Source organism: Nematolebias whitei, chromosome 11 (genome assembly GCF_014905685.2).
Source record: "Nematolebias whitei isolate Nwh7 chromosome 11, NemWhi1, whole genome shotgun sequence".
Lineage (NCBI taxonomy): Eukaryota > Metazoa > Chordata > Actinopteri > Cyprinodontiformes > Rivulidae > Nematolebias > Nematolebias whitei.
Genome location: NC_056508.1, coordinates 22,397,376 through 22,416,388, shown reverse-complemented (window position 1 = coordinate 22,416,388; position 19,013 = coordinate 22,397,376). Strand labels below are relative to the sequence as shown.

Sequence of the window (19,013 nt, the reverse complement as noted above, 5' to 3'; positions counted from 1 at the left end):
ATCCATCCATCCATCCATCCATCCATCCATCCATCCATCCATCCATCTTTACCTGCTTCATCCTTTTCAGGTCACAGGGGGTGGTCAATGGTGCCCATATCCAGCAGTCCTTGTGTGGGGGACACCCTGGACATGTCTCCAGTCCATCACAGGGACACATAGAAACAAACAACCATTCACTCTCTCACTCACATCTAGAGATAATTTAGAGTTACCAATCAGCCTAACTTGTTTTTGGTCTGTGGGAGGAAACTGGAGTACCCGGAGGGGGGATTTGATTTGGTAACCTTATTTCTGAGAGGCAATAGTTCTTGAAACTGAGCCACCGTTCTGTCTTACGGCTGATAAAGCGGAAAAAAAATTGTAACTATTTGACAGCTCACCATTGCAAAAGATCCTTTTAAGTGTTAGTGAGTGTTAGTTAAGTGAGGTTGAGTTTTCGGCAGATGAGGAATAAATGCACAACTGCCATCAAAGCAGCAAAACACAACTATTTTTTATCTCAGACCTCCAAAAATCTAAATGACCCCAACAGATTCTGAAAAACCATCAAATCTCTCTCAGGCACCCCCAATCATCTGACCTCCCATCACAACTTCTCATTAACTCTGTTCCTGTGTCAAATAAGCATGAGATCCTGAACTGTTTCAACAAACATTTTGTTGCTTCTAGTTCTTTATTTGACACAGTTACTAACAGAAAATCAGCCATTTCCCCTAATAACCAAACTTCTACAAATCCAATCCCTCCTACAAGTCAATTCTCAGTTAATCACACCTTCTCTTTTTCTCCATTCTCAGTTAGTGAGGTTAATAAACTGTGAAAAGATCTTGACCCTAAAAAATCTGCAGGTCCAGATGAACTTCCACCTTATTTCTTAAGGCTGGCTGCTCATATCATCACAGTCCCTGTGACCCACATCTTCAATCTCTCCATAAGACAAAACTCCATCCCAGACACTTGGAAAACAGCCATTGTTCTTCCTTTGCTGAAGGGAGGTGACCCCACCTCACTGAACAACTATCGACCAATCTCTAAACTCTGCATTTTAGCCAAGGTTCTAGAAAAACTGATAAACTCTCAAATCAAAACTTACCTGGACTCAAACATTTTACCTCCACATCAATCTGGTTTCAGGAAACAACACAGCACAACCACTGCTTCACTGAAGGTTCTGAATGACGTTGTTGAAGCACTGGATGCTAAGGATTATTGTGCTGCACTTTTCTTAGACCTGTCTAAAGCTTTTGACACTGTGGATCATAACATCTTGTGTCATAAACTCTCAGAAATCGGTTTCTCAGATCACACCATTGGTTGGTTCTCTAACTATCTTTCAGACCGGAGGCAATGTGTTCAACATAATGGTACTTCCTCCAGTTATTTAACAGTCAACAATGGTGTACCACAAGGCTCAGTCTTAGGACCCACCCTCTTTACAATCTACATATGTAATGTAAGTAAAAACATCTCTCATGCATCCATACATTTCTATGCTGATGACACAGTTGTTTATTGTCGAGCTAAAACAGTTGAAAGACTTTCCAGCTTTTGCAATCTGCATTCAACATCATCCAGACTGATTTGTTCTGCCTCAAACTTGTCCTAAATGCTGGCAAAACCAAAGGGGTGCTTTTTTCAAATAGGAAGTTGGTCCCAGCAATTCTTCTTCTGATTTCATCCTCAAATGGTGTTCTGATTGAGTTTGTTGATTCCTATAAATATTTGGGTATCTTGGTCGACTCGCATCTCTTTTTTAAGCTCCATGTGGAAAACTTGGTAAAGAAACTGAAAATTAAACTATGTTTCTTTTTCAGAAACAGATCCTGTCTAACTTTGAATGCTAGGAAATGCCTTGTAACTGTGACTTTCCTTCCCTCAATTGATTACGGTGACATTATTTACACATGAGTGCTCCTACAAGAACCCTGTGGATGTTGGATGCTGTCTATCACGGTGCATTAAGATTCATAACTGGCTGTGATTATCGTACCCACCACTGCACCCTGTATTCACTGGTTAACTGGTCATCATTAACTTCATGCAGACTCTCTCACTGGTACATTTTCATCTTTAAATCACTTCTTGGTCTGCTGCCTTCATACATCTCCTACATATCTCTACGTGAGTGCAGCTACAGCGTGCGCTCTCAGGACATTATTACCTGCAGTGTTCCCTCAGTGAGGACTGAACTAGGCAAAAGGGCCTTCTTCTACTCCGCTCCTGTTTCCTGAAATATCTTACAAAAAGATTTGAAGCTCTCGACCTTGACCTCTCTAAGTGTCTTTAAGAATCTGTTGGACTCCTGGCAGGGTCCAATGCTGACATGTTCCTGTTTTTAGTTTTCTACATTCGCCTTAGAATCTAGCTGTTTTTTGTTACTTTTCTTTTTTTTAGCCATCCTATTTGTTAAAAAAAAAGTGTATGACTTTTTCTTAACTGGTGATTGTTGTTGCTGTTGTCCATTGTTGTCATCATTCTTTGTTGAAATCAGGTCTCTCTTGTAAATGAGTCCTCGAGGCTCAATGGGATTTACCTGTCTAAATAAAGGTTGAATGAATCCTTTTAAGTGTTAACAGCACAAGAAATTGGCAACTTATAGTTATTGAGGCTTTCTCGTGAGACAAGCAGCAGAATATAAAACTAGTTTTGCTCTCCATCTGCCTTTTAATTCCTGTCAGTAAAGACCACCCTTCTACCTTCCTCTTCTTCTGCCAGCTGAATACGTGGAAATTCTGTTCAGCTCATCAAAGAGTCATGCAGAGTTCAGCTGTGGTGACAGGCAGGCCGTCAGGCTTCTGATGAAACCTGCTGCTTTGTACGATTATCACAGACAGATATAGTCCTTCTGGTATTGCTCTCATGTTACCAACAGATCTCTGGCTCAGATTCCTGAGAGATTTGTGCGTGTGTGTGTGTATGTGTGTGTGTGTGTGTATGGTCTGGGGGTGTGTTGCTTGGTGTCAACTGAGCTGGAAAGTCTATTTTCCATTATATTCAGGAAACATAAACGCAACATCTTTATGGCATCATTTTATTTTACTGTTGCCAAAAATTGTAGCTTCTTTGTTAGACTTGTAGACCCTGTAGCAGGCATATGAATGGAAAGTAATCATGTCAAAATGAATAAAAGTGAGTATATTTTACTGAGATCGAGTTGAGGGCAGTTCAGTTTTGCCCAATATGGTATGGAATGCTGAGACACCTTGACCATGTGAGGCAAAGAAGCAAAGTGACTCAGAGGCAGTGGGAGTTTGGTCCTCCTGATCCGTCTGTCTGTGAGATAACGAGTCTGGACAAAAAGATCCCTGAACACATTGTTCACATCGATAACTGTGATTCCCAACATGTTGCATCAGAGAGCAGAGCGAAGCTGCATGTGAAGAATTCTAACTCTTAGGTGAGGGAAACAAAAAACAAAACAGAATTTGAGCAAGAAATAGTTTTGCTAATAATTGTGACTTTTTCAGAACAACAGCATCAATTTAGTATTTGATTTTCATTTGAATATATTTATGAACATTATCAATGAACTGTACATGTTTGTTACTAAACAAATAAACAAAACAAACACATTTTTTGTAGTTTTGGATGACCATTTTTTATTTGCTTTTTCTTTCTGGGTCACAGGAAGTTGCTGCCTATTTCCAGCTGTCACTGTGAGTGACAGCTGAAGTAGCTGGACACAACCCTCGTGTGTTTTAAGAGCACGTGTAAATTCTACACAGAAAGGCCAGGAGTTGATCCTGTGACCTTCTCGCTGTGAGGCAACAGCTCTAACCACTTCTTTGCCGTGCTGCAATGCCTCTGGGGTAAACTCAGCTCTGAAACAACAAAGTAAGTCTTTTAGCTCCATCTAGTGATGCAACAGGGCTGAAAACTATTTTATCTCCAGATGGACTCAATGCTAACAAGCAGTGTTGTGTACGTCAAAGTGATACTTAAGTGAAAGTACAAGTATCTTAATTACCATAAAATTACTTCGGTAAAAGTTAGTCTCCTTTAAAATCATTACTTGAGTAAAACTCTTAAAGTATCTGACATTTAATGTACTTAAGTATCAAAAGTAAAATTCTCTTCTAAAATGTACTTAAAATGAGAGTATTAAGTAAAAGTGAACAGTTAGAATTTCCAAAACAACATTTATTGGGTGTAATATCCAGTGACAAAAACTTTGAAAGTTTGAATTGAACAATGAAATATTGCTCTTTAAAAAGTCTGATTCTAATGAAGTAAAATCATTCCACTTTTATTACCCTTTATTAACAAAGCTGTTAGAAAGCCCACATTGTTGTGTAGTTGGCTTGTTTACTGAGATAAGTTCTGTTTGGCTATGGCTTGTTTCTTTCTGAATATAATAGTTCCTATGCTATTGAATGCACCGTGGCTGTTCCAACGCTGGTGAACGCATCGTTCTGTGTAAAGTGCAGAACTCAGAGGTTCTTTTTTTCTCTCCCAACATGGATGGAGCCTTGTTGTTCAAGCTTGCTTGTGCTATACTGGTTTACTGCCGTGTGTAAATACGAGAAGTAACACAGCAAATAAATCACCCTAAACTGGTTATCTGTCTATGTGTTCTTTAATGGGAGGACTAGTGGTCCCACAACTTCACCTTGCTGATCTAACCAGTTAATGTCCTGGAGAACACAAAACCTAAAAGGGCCGCGTGAAGTCACAGACTGGGAGAACAAAAAGGCATTGCCCAACCAGATTTCTTCTAATTTCATATTGTAGGAACGAGTAACTAAAATGGTTAAGTTTAATGTATTAAAGTAAAAGTACACATTTTATTGAGGAAATGTAGTGAAGTAAAAGTGAAAGTTGCTAGAAATGTACATACCGAAGTAAAGTAAAGATACGTCAAAATTCTACTTGTACAGTAACCAAGTATTTCTACTTTGTTACATTACAACACTGCTAACAAGAACGTTTTACATACCTCTGTGTCTGCAGCCTCACAGCAGAGGTGCTTTAGATCGGTTATGGTAGAAGCTGCATCTTCAACCAGGTTTTGATTTTCATCTCTCCACCACTTCTCCCCAACTGCACAGGACAAGATTAAATTTACTTTCATCATAATATTTGGATGAATAAACTTAACTCCAATATTCTGCTTTTCAGTAGTGAAAAACAAAGAGAAATAAATTATTGTAGGAATAATATATATTTTACAAAGTAAAATACAAAGTAAAAAAAAAAACTTCTGATGTTTGTCTTACTTGGACAAACCATAAAGATGACAAAATCTGTACTAAAATTAACATCTAATAAGATATTTGGACACCAAAACACTATTTGATAATTATATTTTTTTACAAATCACGATACAGCTTTTAATTCTAAATTGTCCCTAGGTGTGAGTGAGAGCGTGAATGGTTGTTTGTCTCGTTTGTCTCTATGTGTCCCTGTGATGGACTGGAGACCTGTCCTGGGTGTGCCCCGCCCCTCGCACTGTGATTGCTGGACATGGGCACCAGTAACCCCCCGTGACCCAAAATGGAAGAAGCGGGTAAAAGTTAATGAATGGATGGATGGATGGATGATACAGCTTTTAAAAAATTGTGATCTTAAGGTTTCTTTTAGCTTGTAGGTTTTTCTATTCTTGTCAAAGAATTACAAACCTGCCATTTTAGCACGTTGTGCTTTAAAAATAAAGCCCAATTAAACAAATAAATGCAAAACCATTCAAAAGACACAAGAACATTTTATGCATTTATTTTTTGTGTTTTACCTATTGTTGGTTTGAAAAGGATGATTGCATTTCAGAAATTAAAAAAAACAAAAACAATCTTGGATATGTAAGAGTGCTGCAAAGTCATGGCATCTGAGGTCATGTCATTATCAGAGTCTACTTTGAAGAATTATACATGTTTGTTTGACTGATATGTTAAAATGTCTCATACTGAACCAATTTTAGTGAAATATTCAGAAAGTAATCATGAGATGTACATTTATTACTGACAAAACTTGTAGGTAATATGTTTAAAGATGACCACTTCAGCTAAATAATCCTGGGAAACTCAAAAATGGCTGTAATGACGTCAATTTCACAGATCTTGAGCTGGTGTGGTAGTAGCTGGGAGTCCCTCACAATAAATAATCAGAGCTCTAACAGATCATGAGAACCTTTAGTTTAAAACTTTGAAAGGTAGCAGGCAATCAGTATTCCTTCAAGCAAGGGTTTTTAATTAATGATGTGGTTTGGAGCGACTGTGGCTGAGTGGTTAAAGCAGTCGTCCTCCTATGGGAGAGTTGGGGGTTCGATTCCACCAGCAGTCACACGCTGAGTGCCCCTGAGCAAGACTCTGAACCCCTCATTGCCTTCGATGTGTGTCCCATCAGTGTACGAATGTGATAAAGCTCTGATTAGTCTCTACAGATTCAGATTAGTTTTGTAGAGATGTAGTAGAGAGCTGTATGAATGTATTGTATGTGTGGAGGTAATTTTTGTTGTAAATTACTTTGAGTATCTTGATTAGATAGAAAGGCGCTTTATGAGTACAGTCCATTTACCATTTGACATGTTTACCTGAGGGTGTACAAATATTCTTAAACTTAAAACATTCTGTGAAAGTGATCCAGAAGTTCTTAACAAAACTGCATTTAACCTGTGGAAGACTAATTAAATGTAGCACTGCTTGAAGGAAAGTTTCACTCTGCCAGTTTTAATCAAAGATCTCATGTGATCTGTTGTGATGCAGAAAGAAAACAAACCAGGTTTTTTTTATTATTATTACCATTATTTTAATATGTAAAACTGATTGAGCTTTAGCCGCTCTGTGTCTACTAAGGTTGAGAAGCTGTGGTGGCCATTTTGAACCTTGCGTTAATTATTTGCAGATGTAAAACTGCTTGTATGGATATGCTTGTTTGCCAGTTTTATTTTTGAGCTCTTGGAAAATAAGTTTTAGTTTGACAGTGAGCTGTAAATCCTTAATGTGCTTTTCATCATGGTTTGGACATTCAAATTAAAGTACAGTCTAACTGGAGTCCATATTTTATCTGATAAATACAAGGACAAAAATTTTATCAGCACAGTTTAGGCCTGGCAAGATAAACAATAAATCAATTGATCTCATGATAAATGAAAATTATCAACCTCATTTTCATTTATTGGCTTTATTGTTTCTTATTGTCTCTCTCTTTCTACTGAAGACACAAAAGGCTCAACTCCGGTGCTCTTCACTGACCCCTCTCTTTCTATTTTCTATTTAAAATCTGTTTTAACCGTCCAAAATCACGTTTTTGGATCATTAAAAGCAGCTAATCTGAGAAACTAAGCTAAGAGCTAAGCTAACAGGCTGACCTCAGGAAAAAAAAAAAAAACTCTGTCATGTTGAAGCTCAAAAATTCATGGTTGAAACCCGTGCCTTTGTCTAAAAAGTTGGTTTTCTCTGCAAAAAAAAAGCTGAGAACTTGGTTACTGATTTTTTTATTAAAAACTTTGTGTGAAAAATGCTATGCTAAAAAACTCAAACCACACAGAGCGTCCGCCATTTTGAGTACCGGAAAAAAGGAATGAGAGACAGCCCATGTCACGTCAAGGGGCCTCCCTCCCATTTTTCTTAATGAGTCACGCTGCTTGCTCCCTCACTATCCATCCTTCGATTCAAACAGTCTTATACTGTCATTCAGTGGTCAAAAAAGGTACACAAAATAAATTAAACATTTCTTCTTATATTTGACAATAATTACTCATTATTGTCAAATTTCAAACAATATTATCATTTATCGCAATATTTCTGACACAATTAATCGCCCAGCAAAATTTGTTATTGTGACAGGTCTAGCACAGTGTCAACTTTTCAATAAAATAAAAACTATCTGGAAGAGGTGGTTGTGGAAAGAGATGTCCCTGCTCAAGTTGCTGCTCCTGTAACCCGATTTCGGAACAAGAGAAAGCTGATGGATGGATGGATGGATGGATGGATGGATGGATGGATGGATGAATGGATGGATGGATGGATGGATGGATGGATGGATGGATGGATGGATGGATGGATAAAAACTATCTAACGTTGGAACAAAAAATGAACACATTTTAATCATTTGAAGTTTTGCCTAGAAAATGTTGAATTATTTTGTATTTCTTAATTGTTGCTAAAACGAGAAGATTATATCTTACTGTTTTGTTATTGAGACTGCAAACAATATGAAAGCAGAGTGAATATAAACAGATTTAAACGGGAAAGTTTTACCTTTGAAGAAGTTTTTATTAAGGAAATCACAGGATCCAGATATGGTTAAATAAGACAGGTCAGGAGATCCAGAAAGAGCTTCTAACGTGCTCTCGATGTTCCCCTCCTGCACAGACAAATGAGAATAACTCTGAATATATACATAAATCACAATCATCAAAATGTACTAAATCAGTTGGTTCTGCTACACAAAACCCAAATGTGAGCCCTGAATAAATTTCTCTCTGTAACCTCGTCCTTTTTGTTCCTTTTCAGAACGAGCTTGGTTGTTTTTGTGGGCTCTGTAAGGCCGTCCTGTTCTCTGCTGTCATCTGTAAGGCCTCTCCTCACACAGGTCCTGTCTCCGACAGCACCTCCTTCCTCCTCTCTGTCTTGATGAGACATGCTGCAGGTCCTCTGAGCCTCTTTCAGGTCTGCAAGAGTCACACCCTGCAGGATTTCCACACAGCTTCATGTCTGTCAACGGTAAAACACGGTCAATTAAAGCCTGAGCCTGTCAGCCGTCTGCTTTGTACCTGTGTTGACCGGCGAGTTTGTCTGGCATGACGGGACTTCGCTTTCCTCTGAGATTCTGCTTCCTCATCTTTAATTGGTGTCAGATAAAAACTGAAAAAAAAAAAAAAAAAAAATAAATAGGTAGATGTGTGTAAAGATGTATCAATCTGCACTTAAAATATAAAACTGAAACTTGTTTACAAAGAAATTCAGTGTTTCCGGGAGATACAAAAGCAGGATATGTGCATTCCTACATGAAAAACATACAGCAGCCTTTACAATTAAAGTAATATTTCAGAGAAATCGTTGTATTTCAAACTGAAAGTTACATTAAACAAAAAGAAGAAAACAATTTCTGATGTAAAAACATGACACAGACTAATGTTAAGTGCTTCAATATCAGGCAGCACGGTGGATCAGTTGGTAGAGCTGCTGCCCCTCTGCCAGCAAGTTACCCTGGTTCAAATCCTGGTTCGAGGGACTTTCAGGGTGGAGTTTTCATTTTCTCTCCGCGCATGTGTGGGTTTTCTCCGGGTACTCCAGTTTCCTCCCACAGACCAAAAACATGCATGTTAGGCTGATTGGTAACTCTAAATTGTTCCTAGGTGTGAATGAGAGAGTGAATGGTTGTTTGTCTCGTTTATTTCTATGTGTCCCTGTGATGGACTGGAGACCTGTCCAGGGTGCCCCCGCCTCTCGCACATTGATAGCTGGAGATGGGCACCAGTGAGCCCCTCCACTCAAAAAGGAGGAAGCGAGTAAAGATAATGGACGGATGCTTCAATATTCAAACACATTCTTGCAGAATTGTCTTCCACGCACACTTTTGATCATTTTAATTTCCACTCATACCACAACATCAGACGTCATCTAAGTTGAAAAACTAAAATTATTGTACTTTGAGTAGCTTTCCAACTTTGTGAGGTCACATATAAAGTGATACGATGCTGTGAAGAGATGCAAAACACAAAATGCATCAGAGGCTTCAGACAAATAAAGAGCTGAACCAGCACCAGCAGAGGCTCGTGTTTTACCCACACAGCTGTTAGCTCCTCCTCTGCTACACTTTTACTGTTATTGATCTTTCATTTGTGGCGTCACTCTGACAGAGACTCAGCTGTCCACTCTGCAGCACACTATTATACTGTATAACAGAATATTTGACTCCACAGCTGTACATGATAAGCAATGAAACAGAAAATAAACAATTTAAAGCTTTTAAAGAGCTTCATTAACACGTCTCCAGTGTTATAAATGTGTATTCTGTTTGGACTACATATTACAATCATTTATGAATTAGTTAAAGTAATTGCCAAGAAAAGCACCCTGAGGCCAGCAATTATTAATGTACATTTAATAGGAGAAATACACAAATTTAGGTCAACTCTAGAAGCTTTGCAACCCTAACAATAGTAAAGCATAAAGTGTGGCCTGAAGCCTTAGTGAGATGATATTTGTTCTTTTAAACACATACAACCAGAAACAGTGATGAGAGCAAATAAAGCAGCATGACTGGGTTTTGTAAAACTTACCTGGGAACAAAAGCTTGCATGGTGGCAGTGGAAGGTCAGAGACGAAGCAGCAGGGATGAAAGGGAGAGGCTGGAGAAAAGGACAGGGTATCATCAGGCTGTGGCGAGAAGACAGTGTGTCTGTGTGCGCGTGCGTGTGTGTGTGTCTGGATGATGCATTTGCAATCAATTTAAGCTTTCTATCACAGAACGGCTGACGCAAGCAAGTCCAGGCACATTTCAGCTCAACACAAGCAACAAACACAAAGACTTTACATGAAGAAATAAGAAACAGGAAATGTTTTTGCACATCTCTAATAAAAGGTTCTTTGCAGAGAGACAAAGGTGGCAGAAAGATTTATCTTAAACTGATGATTTACAGTACAGTTTAATCAGACTTAAAGGGAGAAGTTTTTAGAAATGATACAAAGAAAAAAATAAGTGTACATATTGTAATCAATTTTTTGGGGATTCTCATTTTATACAATAGTTTAGTTACATCATCCATCTTGGATAATGTAACTAGCTGGATCTACATGATTATTTTTCTATGCTCTGAATGTCTTGTTTCATAAGCAACATTTCCATAAAAAGATAGAACATAGCTTAAAAAGACATGTTTGTTTAATTTACTTCATTTCTGCTTCTTTAGTTTCAAAGCTTCTTTTTAATTAGTTTAAGTTAGTGATTCTGACTAACTGCATCAGGTGATTTTTTTTTAATACAGTAGTCCTTCGCTACTTTGCTGTTCGTTTATTGCAAATTCGCTCTATTGCTCTATAAGACTGGACATGTGTAGATGAACATATATCTGTGATATATTATCCATAAATTAAACGGATTCATTCATTTTTCTGGACTGAATAATATCGTGCATTGAAATTAAACGTAACGTGAGACGTCAATTTTCTTTGACCCATCAAATGAATGCGGTCATTTATTAACAGAATCAAAGTTTAACATCAAACATTTACATTAATTTGACAAATTGATTTCAACAACAGCTTAATTAATTAGCTTTACAGTCAGGAAAACCATACGGCCATGATTTTCCTGCTTCACAACAGACATTTCTGAAAATATCTGAATGATTACTGGCAAGATAGAAGAGTTTAAAGATGGGGGATGAAGGAGTTAAAATTGAGAGAGAAGATGGATGAGGGTTTGTTATGTGTCGGTATCAGAACGGCACGCTCCGTTAAGATCCCAGCTTCCTCCTCGGTACACTTAGGTAGTGTAAATCAACTCTTTACCTGTAGAAGGTGTCTCCACTGGTACGGAGTTCCATTTAACGCACCCTTTCAGCGTCTCCGTAGGAACAGCTGTGAATCGTCCGAAGTAGTGCCGGTATTCCGTCCGACACAGGTTCAACCCACTGGTGGACTCACAAGAGGAGTAAGTCCGTCAGAGGCTCCACTCAGATGTGGATGATTTCATAATTCCCACAAGACTCGGAAGAACTGCGGATCATGTCTGAACCTCCTGTACTCTCCAGCACTTATTCTGTTCGGTTTTGCTCTCCGAACTGAACTGCTCTCCCACCGCACTCGACTGGCGGGAACTAGGAAGTGCAGACATTTAAAGAGTTCTATTTCCGGTTCATTTGGGAAGTCCTGATTGGCTGAAATAGCTAATCAGGGGTGTGTTTTTGTGACGTAAGAGGTCACTAGAAGTCAGAAAAACAGAAAAATTGTTTTGGAACGAACTGAAGATGTTTTTGAGACAGACGAGAGAAATGTTTAGGCGAGTTGGGGGAAAACAGGTGCCAGCTTCTCTATTTACGTCTGAGAGGATATAAAAACATGACAGTTCGTTCCAACAACTTGTTTTCTTGCCTCCAACCTTGGACCAACTTACACTTGCTAATTTCAGACAGAAAATCAGAAAATGCATGAATTACTCCGTAGCACATTCTAACTTGATTTCTACTTTGAATGAGGATTAAAAAAATCAATAATACTGTTTCACAGTTGATTTAAAATGAGTAGTTCACTTCAACATTTAAAAATGGTTTGAACTAAACACACTTTGATTATCAAGACATTTGCAAGATAGTAATGATAATAGAAAAAGAGAGTGTTCTTTCAATTGATCAGTGCAGGACACTTAGAAAGTCTCTGGATGAACTTAATCTTGTGTTTCTGGACTCAAATCAATGAAATACAGTTCTTGTCCCAGGAAGGCCCTCAAGGTCAGGATTTGACCTGAGGCTTAGTTCACTACACATGACACACAATTGGCTCACTGATGGATGAGCTGCATGATCGGCATGTGATTTTTATTTAAAATAAATTATTTTTAAATATTTAGCACCTCCTGCACCTCTGTGCAGCCATTACTGCAGGATCAACTTTCTCCTGCAGCTGAACAGCTACTCAGCGAGCAGAGTGGGGAAGTGGGTGTGGCCAAGAGCGCTTGCAGGTGGCTGAGAGCAGCGGAGGTAGAGAGAGGGAAATCATGACATTCTGCGCTCTTTTAGAGCTTTTAGAGTTAAGAAACATTGTTTAGAATATTGCAAGAGTGTGGGAAGGGTTTAAAACGCCTTAATATCTATGTATATAAATACTAAAATAAACTACTACTTACTACTTGTACTACTATTCCTACTTTGCGGTTTTTCAATTATCGTGGGGCTTCAGGGTACGAATCCCCCAGCGATGAACTAGGGACTACTGTACAATACTTTATAAAATAACCAAACAATATAACTGTAGGGTTTGTGCTTTGTGTTTCCTTAGTGTCTGGCTCCTCCGTGTGTCATGTTTATGTCTTGTGTCTTCATTCTCTGTCTTTGGCATCTGTGATTACTCACAGGTGGATTTATTTTGTTTTTTCCTGTATTTAAGCCTGTGTGTTTGTCTCACTCCTCATCCTGGCATTGTTATCTGTCCACTGGTGATGTCCTGGTCTGCTCCTTGTGAATGCCTTGTTGTTCCATGTTAATTTTGCTACCTTGGCAGCTTTTTGTTTTTGTAAATGTTTTTTTTATTTAATATACTCCTGAGTGAGTCCTCGACTGCCTGCCTTCACCACTGGGTTTATCAGCCCGTTACGACAATCTTCTTCAAGACAGATGATTTTAAACTCAACAACAAAGGAAATATAACAACTGCTTAATCATAATGAGAGTAAAAAAGCAAAGTAAAAACTCACCAAAGATTTGTTTATGGCAAAGAAGTTTGGGTGGTAAAGCTGGAACTTGCAAATCCCATTAAATGTTAGATATGAAAATGTCATATTAAAAAATTAACTGATTAGTTAATTGCACTGTTTGCTTGTTATTTTCACTCGAAAATAGCTTCCAGTTTCCTTAACATTTGGCTGCAGCTGTAAAATAATACTCACATGTAAATCCAGAAGCAGACCACTGGTTGGATTTTTCTGTGCTTCAGTCAGCTGTGGATCTGCAGAGGTATGGAACATGTAGAATTTATTTTGGGCAGCACAGTGGCACAGTTGGTAAAGCTGTTGCCCCTCAGCAAGAAGGTTGCCTGTTCAAATCCCAGCCCAGGACCTTTGTGGGTGGAGTTTGATTGTGTCCCTGTGATGGACTGGAGACCTGTCCAGTGCGTCCCCAGCCTCTCGCACAATGACTGCTGGATATAGGCACTAGTGACCCCTGTGACCCTAAAAGGATGAAGTGGATAAAAAAATAATGAATGAATGAAGGGATGGATTTTCTTTCAGTGATGAATCTTGGACAACAAAATACTAAGTACTTCAAGTTGTTTTGTAATAAGAAAGGCATCATTAAAACTTAAAACAGCTGCTTTGAGTTTTAATTTTATTATTTTTTTCTTTTCTTTTCTTAACCTTTATTTAACCAGGCAAATCCAACTGAGATCCATCCATCCATCCATCCATCCATCCATCCATCCATCCATCCATCCATCCATCCATCCATCCATCCATCCATCCATCCATCCATCCATCTTTACCTGCTTCATCCTTTTCAGGTCACAGGGGGTGGTCAATGGTGCCCATATCCAGCATATCCTTTACCCGCTTATTCCATTTTGGGTCACGGGGGTCGCCGGTGCCCATGTCCAGCAATCACTGTGCAAGGGGCGGGGTACACCCTGGATGGGTCACAAGTCCATCACAGGGACACATAGAGACAAGCGAGACAAACAACCATTCACTCTCTCACTCACACCTAGGGACAATTTAGAGTTACCAATCAGTCTAACATGCATGTTTTTGGTCTGTGGGAGGAAACCGGAGCGCCCGGAGAAAACCCACGCAAGCACGAGAAGAACATGCAAACTCCACACAGAAAGACCCCAGGTCCAACTGGGGATTGAACCCAGGACCTTCTTGCTGTGAGGCAACAGTGCTAACCACTGAGTCATCGTGCTGCCATAAATTGGTCGTTTCAATATTCACAATCCTGCGCATATTAACAGCACTAGTTCACTCATTTTACTTTTGTTGCAGAACTTTGTGATCAAGTAAACTTGAACAAAGATGTAACATTTACATAACATGAAGACAAATGAACGTATACTGTATTTAGCTTGCTACAGGTTAATCAGCAGTGACAAAACACAGAATCAACTGTACGAAAATAAAGAACCACAATTTATTTTAAAAACAGATAACAGAACATGACAATGACACAACATTAACAATGCTCATACAATCTGACATTCATGCTCTAATGGCAGCTTCCACTTTGTGTAGAGTCTTTTGCATTAGGTAAAGATTTGTACCATTTGTTCTATTCAGACTGTTTTAAACTTGCTCAGACACAAGTTCAGCAGGTTTGAGATCTAAAGCTGTGAAGAAGGATCTATAAAAACACCTCACTCTGCTCCTCCTTCAGATTTGACACCAAAGGCATAATTTCTGTTCAGTTTATATAATATCATTTCACAGCAAACGTTATCTCAGGGCACTGTACAAAAACAGTTGAATTCACGAGAAAACGCCAATTAAAAGCTTTTCTTGTAAAGAAGCCAGAAGATTGTATCAAATCTTCACTTCTTTTCTATTCCCCATTCTGAGCAGCACATTGGTAACAGTGGAAAGAAACAACTCCTTTTTAACAGGGAGAAACCTCCAGCAGGTTTCTTCATTTTGATTCTTGTATGCATTAACTTGAGGCTACAATAACACCCAGCGTAGTGATGGAGTAAAAGTATGGCACATATTGTGTTGCTGATTTGCACTGACATTTCATTTTGTGACAGTTTGTTTTAAATGTTGTGTTTTAGATAGTGACCTTTGCTGTGACCTCTTCAGGTGGGACTGAGGGGTTGTAATGTAGCAACACAACAATATTTGTCCCTGAGCTGTTTGCTATTTAAAGGTTGCAAAAAATAAATTAAAAAAATCGTCTGAAGTTAATCCATCAACTGACTGACAGTAAAATTACACATTTGGGAACATTCAGTCTGGTTGAGCCAGTGATACATGCGCATCTCAAAAATATTAGAATATCGTGAAAAAGTTTAATTTTTTTTGTCATTTATTTCCGAAAGTGAAACTCGTATATAGATTCAAAAATATTTCAAGACTTTATTTCTTGTAATTGTGATGATTGTGATTTACAAATAATGAACCCACCCCCGAAATTCAGTGTTTCAGAAAATTAAAATATTGTGAAGAACTTCAATATTTTTTAACTCCTGGTGTCACACCCTAATCAGCTGATTAACTCCTGGACATGAGCTACAAATGTCTCATTCCTCAAGTCGAGCCACTCCTGAATCAGAGACGACATCAGAAGCATCTTACCTGCTGAGGAGACAAAGAACTGGACTGTTGCTCAGTGGTCCAATGTCCTCTTTTCAGATGAAAGTAAATTTTCATATCAATTGTAAATCAAGGTCCCAGAGTCTGGAGGAAGAGTGGAGAGGTCCAGAATCCATGTCGCTTGATGAAGTTTCCACAGTCAGTGATGGTTTAGCTCCATGTCCTATGCTGGTATTTGTCTACTGGGTTTTCTAAAGTCCACAGTCAACGCAGCATCTAGCAGGACTTTTTAGAGACGTCATGCTTCCTTCCTGTGTTCTGAACTGTGATACACTTAATAATTTTGATTTGACTCAATATATTAAACAGACAACACACAAACAGCGACATACTTTGGATCTGATCATCTGTAATGGTCTAAATATTTTCAAGGTCTCTGTAACTGATGTTACAGAAAAATCTGACCATTTTTCTGTTATCTTTGAAAGCACACTTTCTATTTATTCAGTTAGACAAAGAACTATAAGAAAAAGCTTTTTAAGGACAGTTCAGTTGAAACTTTTAACCAGTTTTACACTTCCACCTCTATCTTGTCCTGTAACTCAGTAAACAGACTAGTAGATAACTTCCATTCAAAATATCAGAAATCTTTGATTCCAGTGTTCCCACTAAGGTTTCGTCTTTGGTAAGAAGGTAGATAAATGCTCCACTTGTAAGAATTGAAAAAAGTGAGTGTCAAAAATCCAATGGACATAGAAAGAGACTGGACTGCAGGTTCACTGTGACATCTAGAGACACTTCACAGATATAACTTATAACTGAAGAATGCAAGGGGATCCTTCTTTTCTGACATCATCAACAAAAACAACACTTGTACCTTGTTCACCACATCTGACAGGCTAACCCTCCTGTTGAGGGTTTCTGCTGACGAGCTTTAAGATGAGATGCTGATTTCAGTTTCCAGCAGGACTTGGCTCCTGCTCCCACTGACAAATGTACCAACAGCTGGCAGTGATATTCTAATTTTCTGAAACACTGAATTTGTTTTTTTCATTATGTGTAGCCATAATTATCAAAATGACTATAAATAAAGTTTTGAAATATTTCACTCTCTGTGTAAGGAATTTATATAAAATATATGAGCTTCACTTTCTGAAATGATTTTAAAAAATAGACATTTTTCACAATATTCAATTTTCTTTAGATGTACCTGAAAACTAGGGGGGGAAAAAAAGACTATGATTATAATAAAAAACTACAATTCTCAACAGTCAACTTCAAATTTTAATTTTTACAAATACAAAATGTCACAATTAAAAACATTATTTTTGTAATTACCTTACTTAATGTCTTCTTTTTTGCTAACTCTATATTTGTCCGTTCAGTCTGTGTAAACATCTGGGATTATTATCATCATTGATTTTTTTTTTTGCTTCATGATGTATTTTAGGCTGTGGGAAAACACTTTAATCTCATCGTGGCAGGTTAAACATACAGTACGTATGTTTGTGGGTTCACTGATAGTTTGTGCATTGTCTTTGTATCATATCACTGTACAGGTTTCCAGTCTGGCCTTGGACAAAAGTTGGAACTACAAAGAACAAAAAGTCTCTTTCTAAAACCTGAATCGATCTCAACAGCCACCTGATGCTGTACGGTGCCTGTTTGACTTATCCTCCATCGTAACAACGTCATTCTTCTGATCAGGTCTGCATTTCAGGATTTCTGTGTCTAAAGCAACTGCAAACCACAGCACCTTCATGTAGTCATCAGTCTGAAACAGTTCCCAGTCCTCTTGATGGACACTTCCAGCACAGAAAATAAATCTCCAGGTGTTGATGCGCACCCTGTAAAGCAAAGGGCAACAGAAGAGAAAGATATGACCAATCAGCTAAAAAGAAATGTACTCTGTAAGCATATTAGATTTTATAATTAGACAAAGTAAATAAACTGTTAAATAAATGCCCATTTATTGAATGGATGTGAATCACTCATGGTTGTTCATGCTAGTTATTTTTGTACCTTGAACATATCATGTTCAATCTCATTTAATATTGCCAGATCTCATGCTCAGAGTGTGTGTTGTGAATGACCCTCAGCTACTACCTTATCACATTTTAGCTAAATCTGACTGAGTTATAGACATTTATGTATTTGCTAAAGTCAGTTAGTTGTGGTGTCCATTTGGAATTGGGAGAAGTGAACTGGTTTTATATGTGATCAGTGATTATCCTCTTATAATCTGTATCTTTATACTTTGTATTTTGGCAGTTAAAGATGAACCAAAACATTAACTTACATTTGACTCAGTTGTTTGAAAGTGAATCATCGCCTTCATATATCTCTTCTTTCTCTGCCTCCTCTTCATCAGCTCCATCCTGCTTGTCTTCATCTCTCCCCTCCTCCTCGTCATCTGATTCCATCATATCTTCTGTTTGAACATTTGCCTCCTCTTTTGCCTCCTCTTCTGGTTCTTCATCCTCATCTGATGAATCCTGGACTTCCTCTTCATTCAGTTTCTTGTTCTCCTCTGTAGTGGGGATCGTGTCCGCTCCTTCCTTCTCTGACCCGTCAGAATCCTGCTCTGTTGTCTCAGCGTTCTCCTTCTCTGTAGGAGAGACATCTACAGAAGCTGTGTCTCTTTGATCATCTTCTTCAGGATCTTCTTCCTCTGCATCATGATCTTGGGAGACATACTGCTCATCCTCCTCCTCTCCAGCTTCCTCTTCCTGCTCCTGTATTATATATCCTTCATCCTCTGCCACTGCAGCAACCTCTTCTTCTTCACTTTCTGGATTTAACTCTTCCTCTACAGAATTTTCAATGACCTCCACCTCCACATTTGTTGCAGCTGCCCCTTGATCCTCATTTACAGCTGATGCCTCTTCATCTTCTTCGTCCTCAGTTACAGCTGCTGCCTCTTCATCTTCTTCATCCTCAGTTACATCTGCTGCTTCTTCCTCCACAATTGCAACTTCAGCTCTGGACTCTTCCTCTTGAGTTACAGCTGCTGCCTCTTCATCCTCAGTTACAACTGCTGCCTCTTTATCTTCTTCGTCCTCAGTTACAGCTGCTACATCTTCATCTTCTTCATCCTCAGTTACAGCTGCTGC

The 19,013-nt window shown here is 38.5% G+C and overlaps 2 protein-coding genes across 2 annotated transcripts in view; both read right to left on the bottom strand.

Annotated features, from left to right (window-relative positions):
• LOC119416669 (protein phosphatase 1 regulatory subunit 12A-like) overlaps nt 1-10,245 on the bottom strand; it is a 14,760-nt gene extending 4,515 nt beyond the window's left edge. Inside the window, exons 1-4 of the mRNA XM_037683854.1 lie at nt 10,226-10,245; nt 8,714-8,804; nt 8,430-8,627; nt 8,199-8,304 (exon numbers count right to left, since the gene is read on the bottom strand). Of these exons, the coding sequence (XP_037539782.1) occupies nt 8,199-8,304; nt 8,430-8,627; nt 8,714-8,804; nt 10,226-10,245 (415 nt within the window). The remainder of the gene's footprint in view (nt 1-8,198; nt 8,305-8,429; nt 8,628-8,713; nt 8,805-10,225) is intronic.
• A 7,324-nt stretch (nt 10,246-17,569) lies between these two features.
• LOC119416668 (cilia- and flagella-associated protein 251-like) lies at nt 17,570-19,013 on the bottom strand (the record flags this gene model as incomplete). The annotated part of the gene is made up of 2 exons (XM_037683853.1): nt 17,570-17,747; nt 18,200-19,013. A coding segment is annotated over one exon (807 nt), but the record flags the coding sequence as incomplete, so codon positions are not given.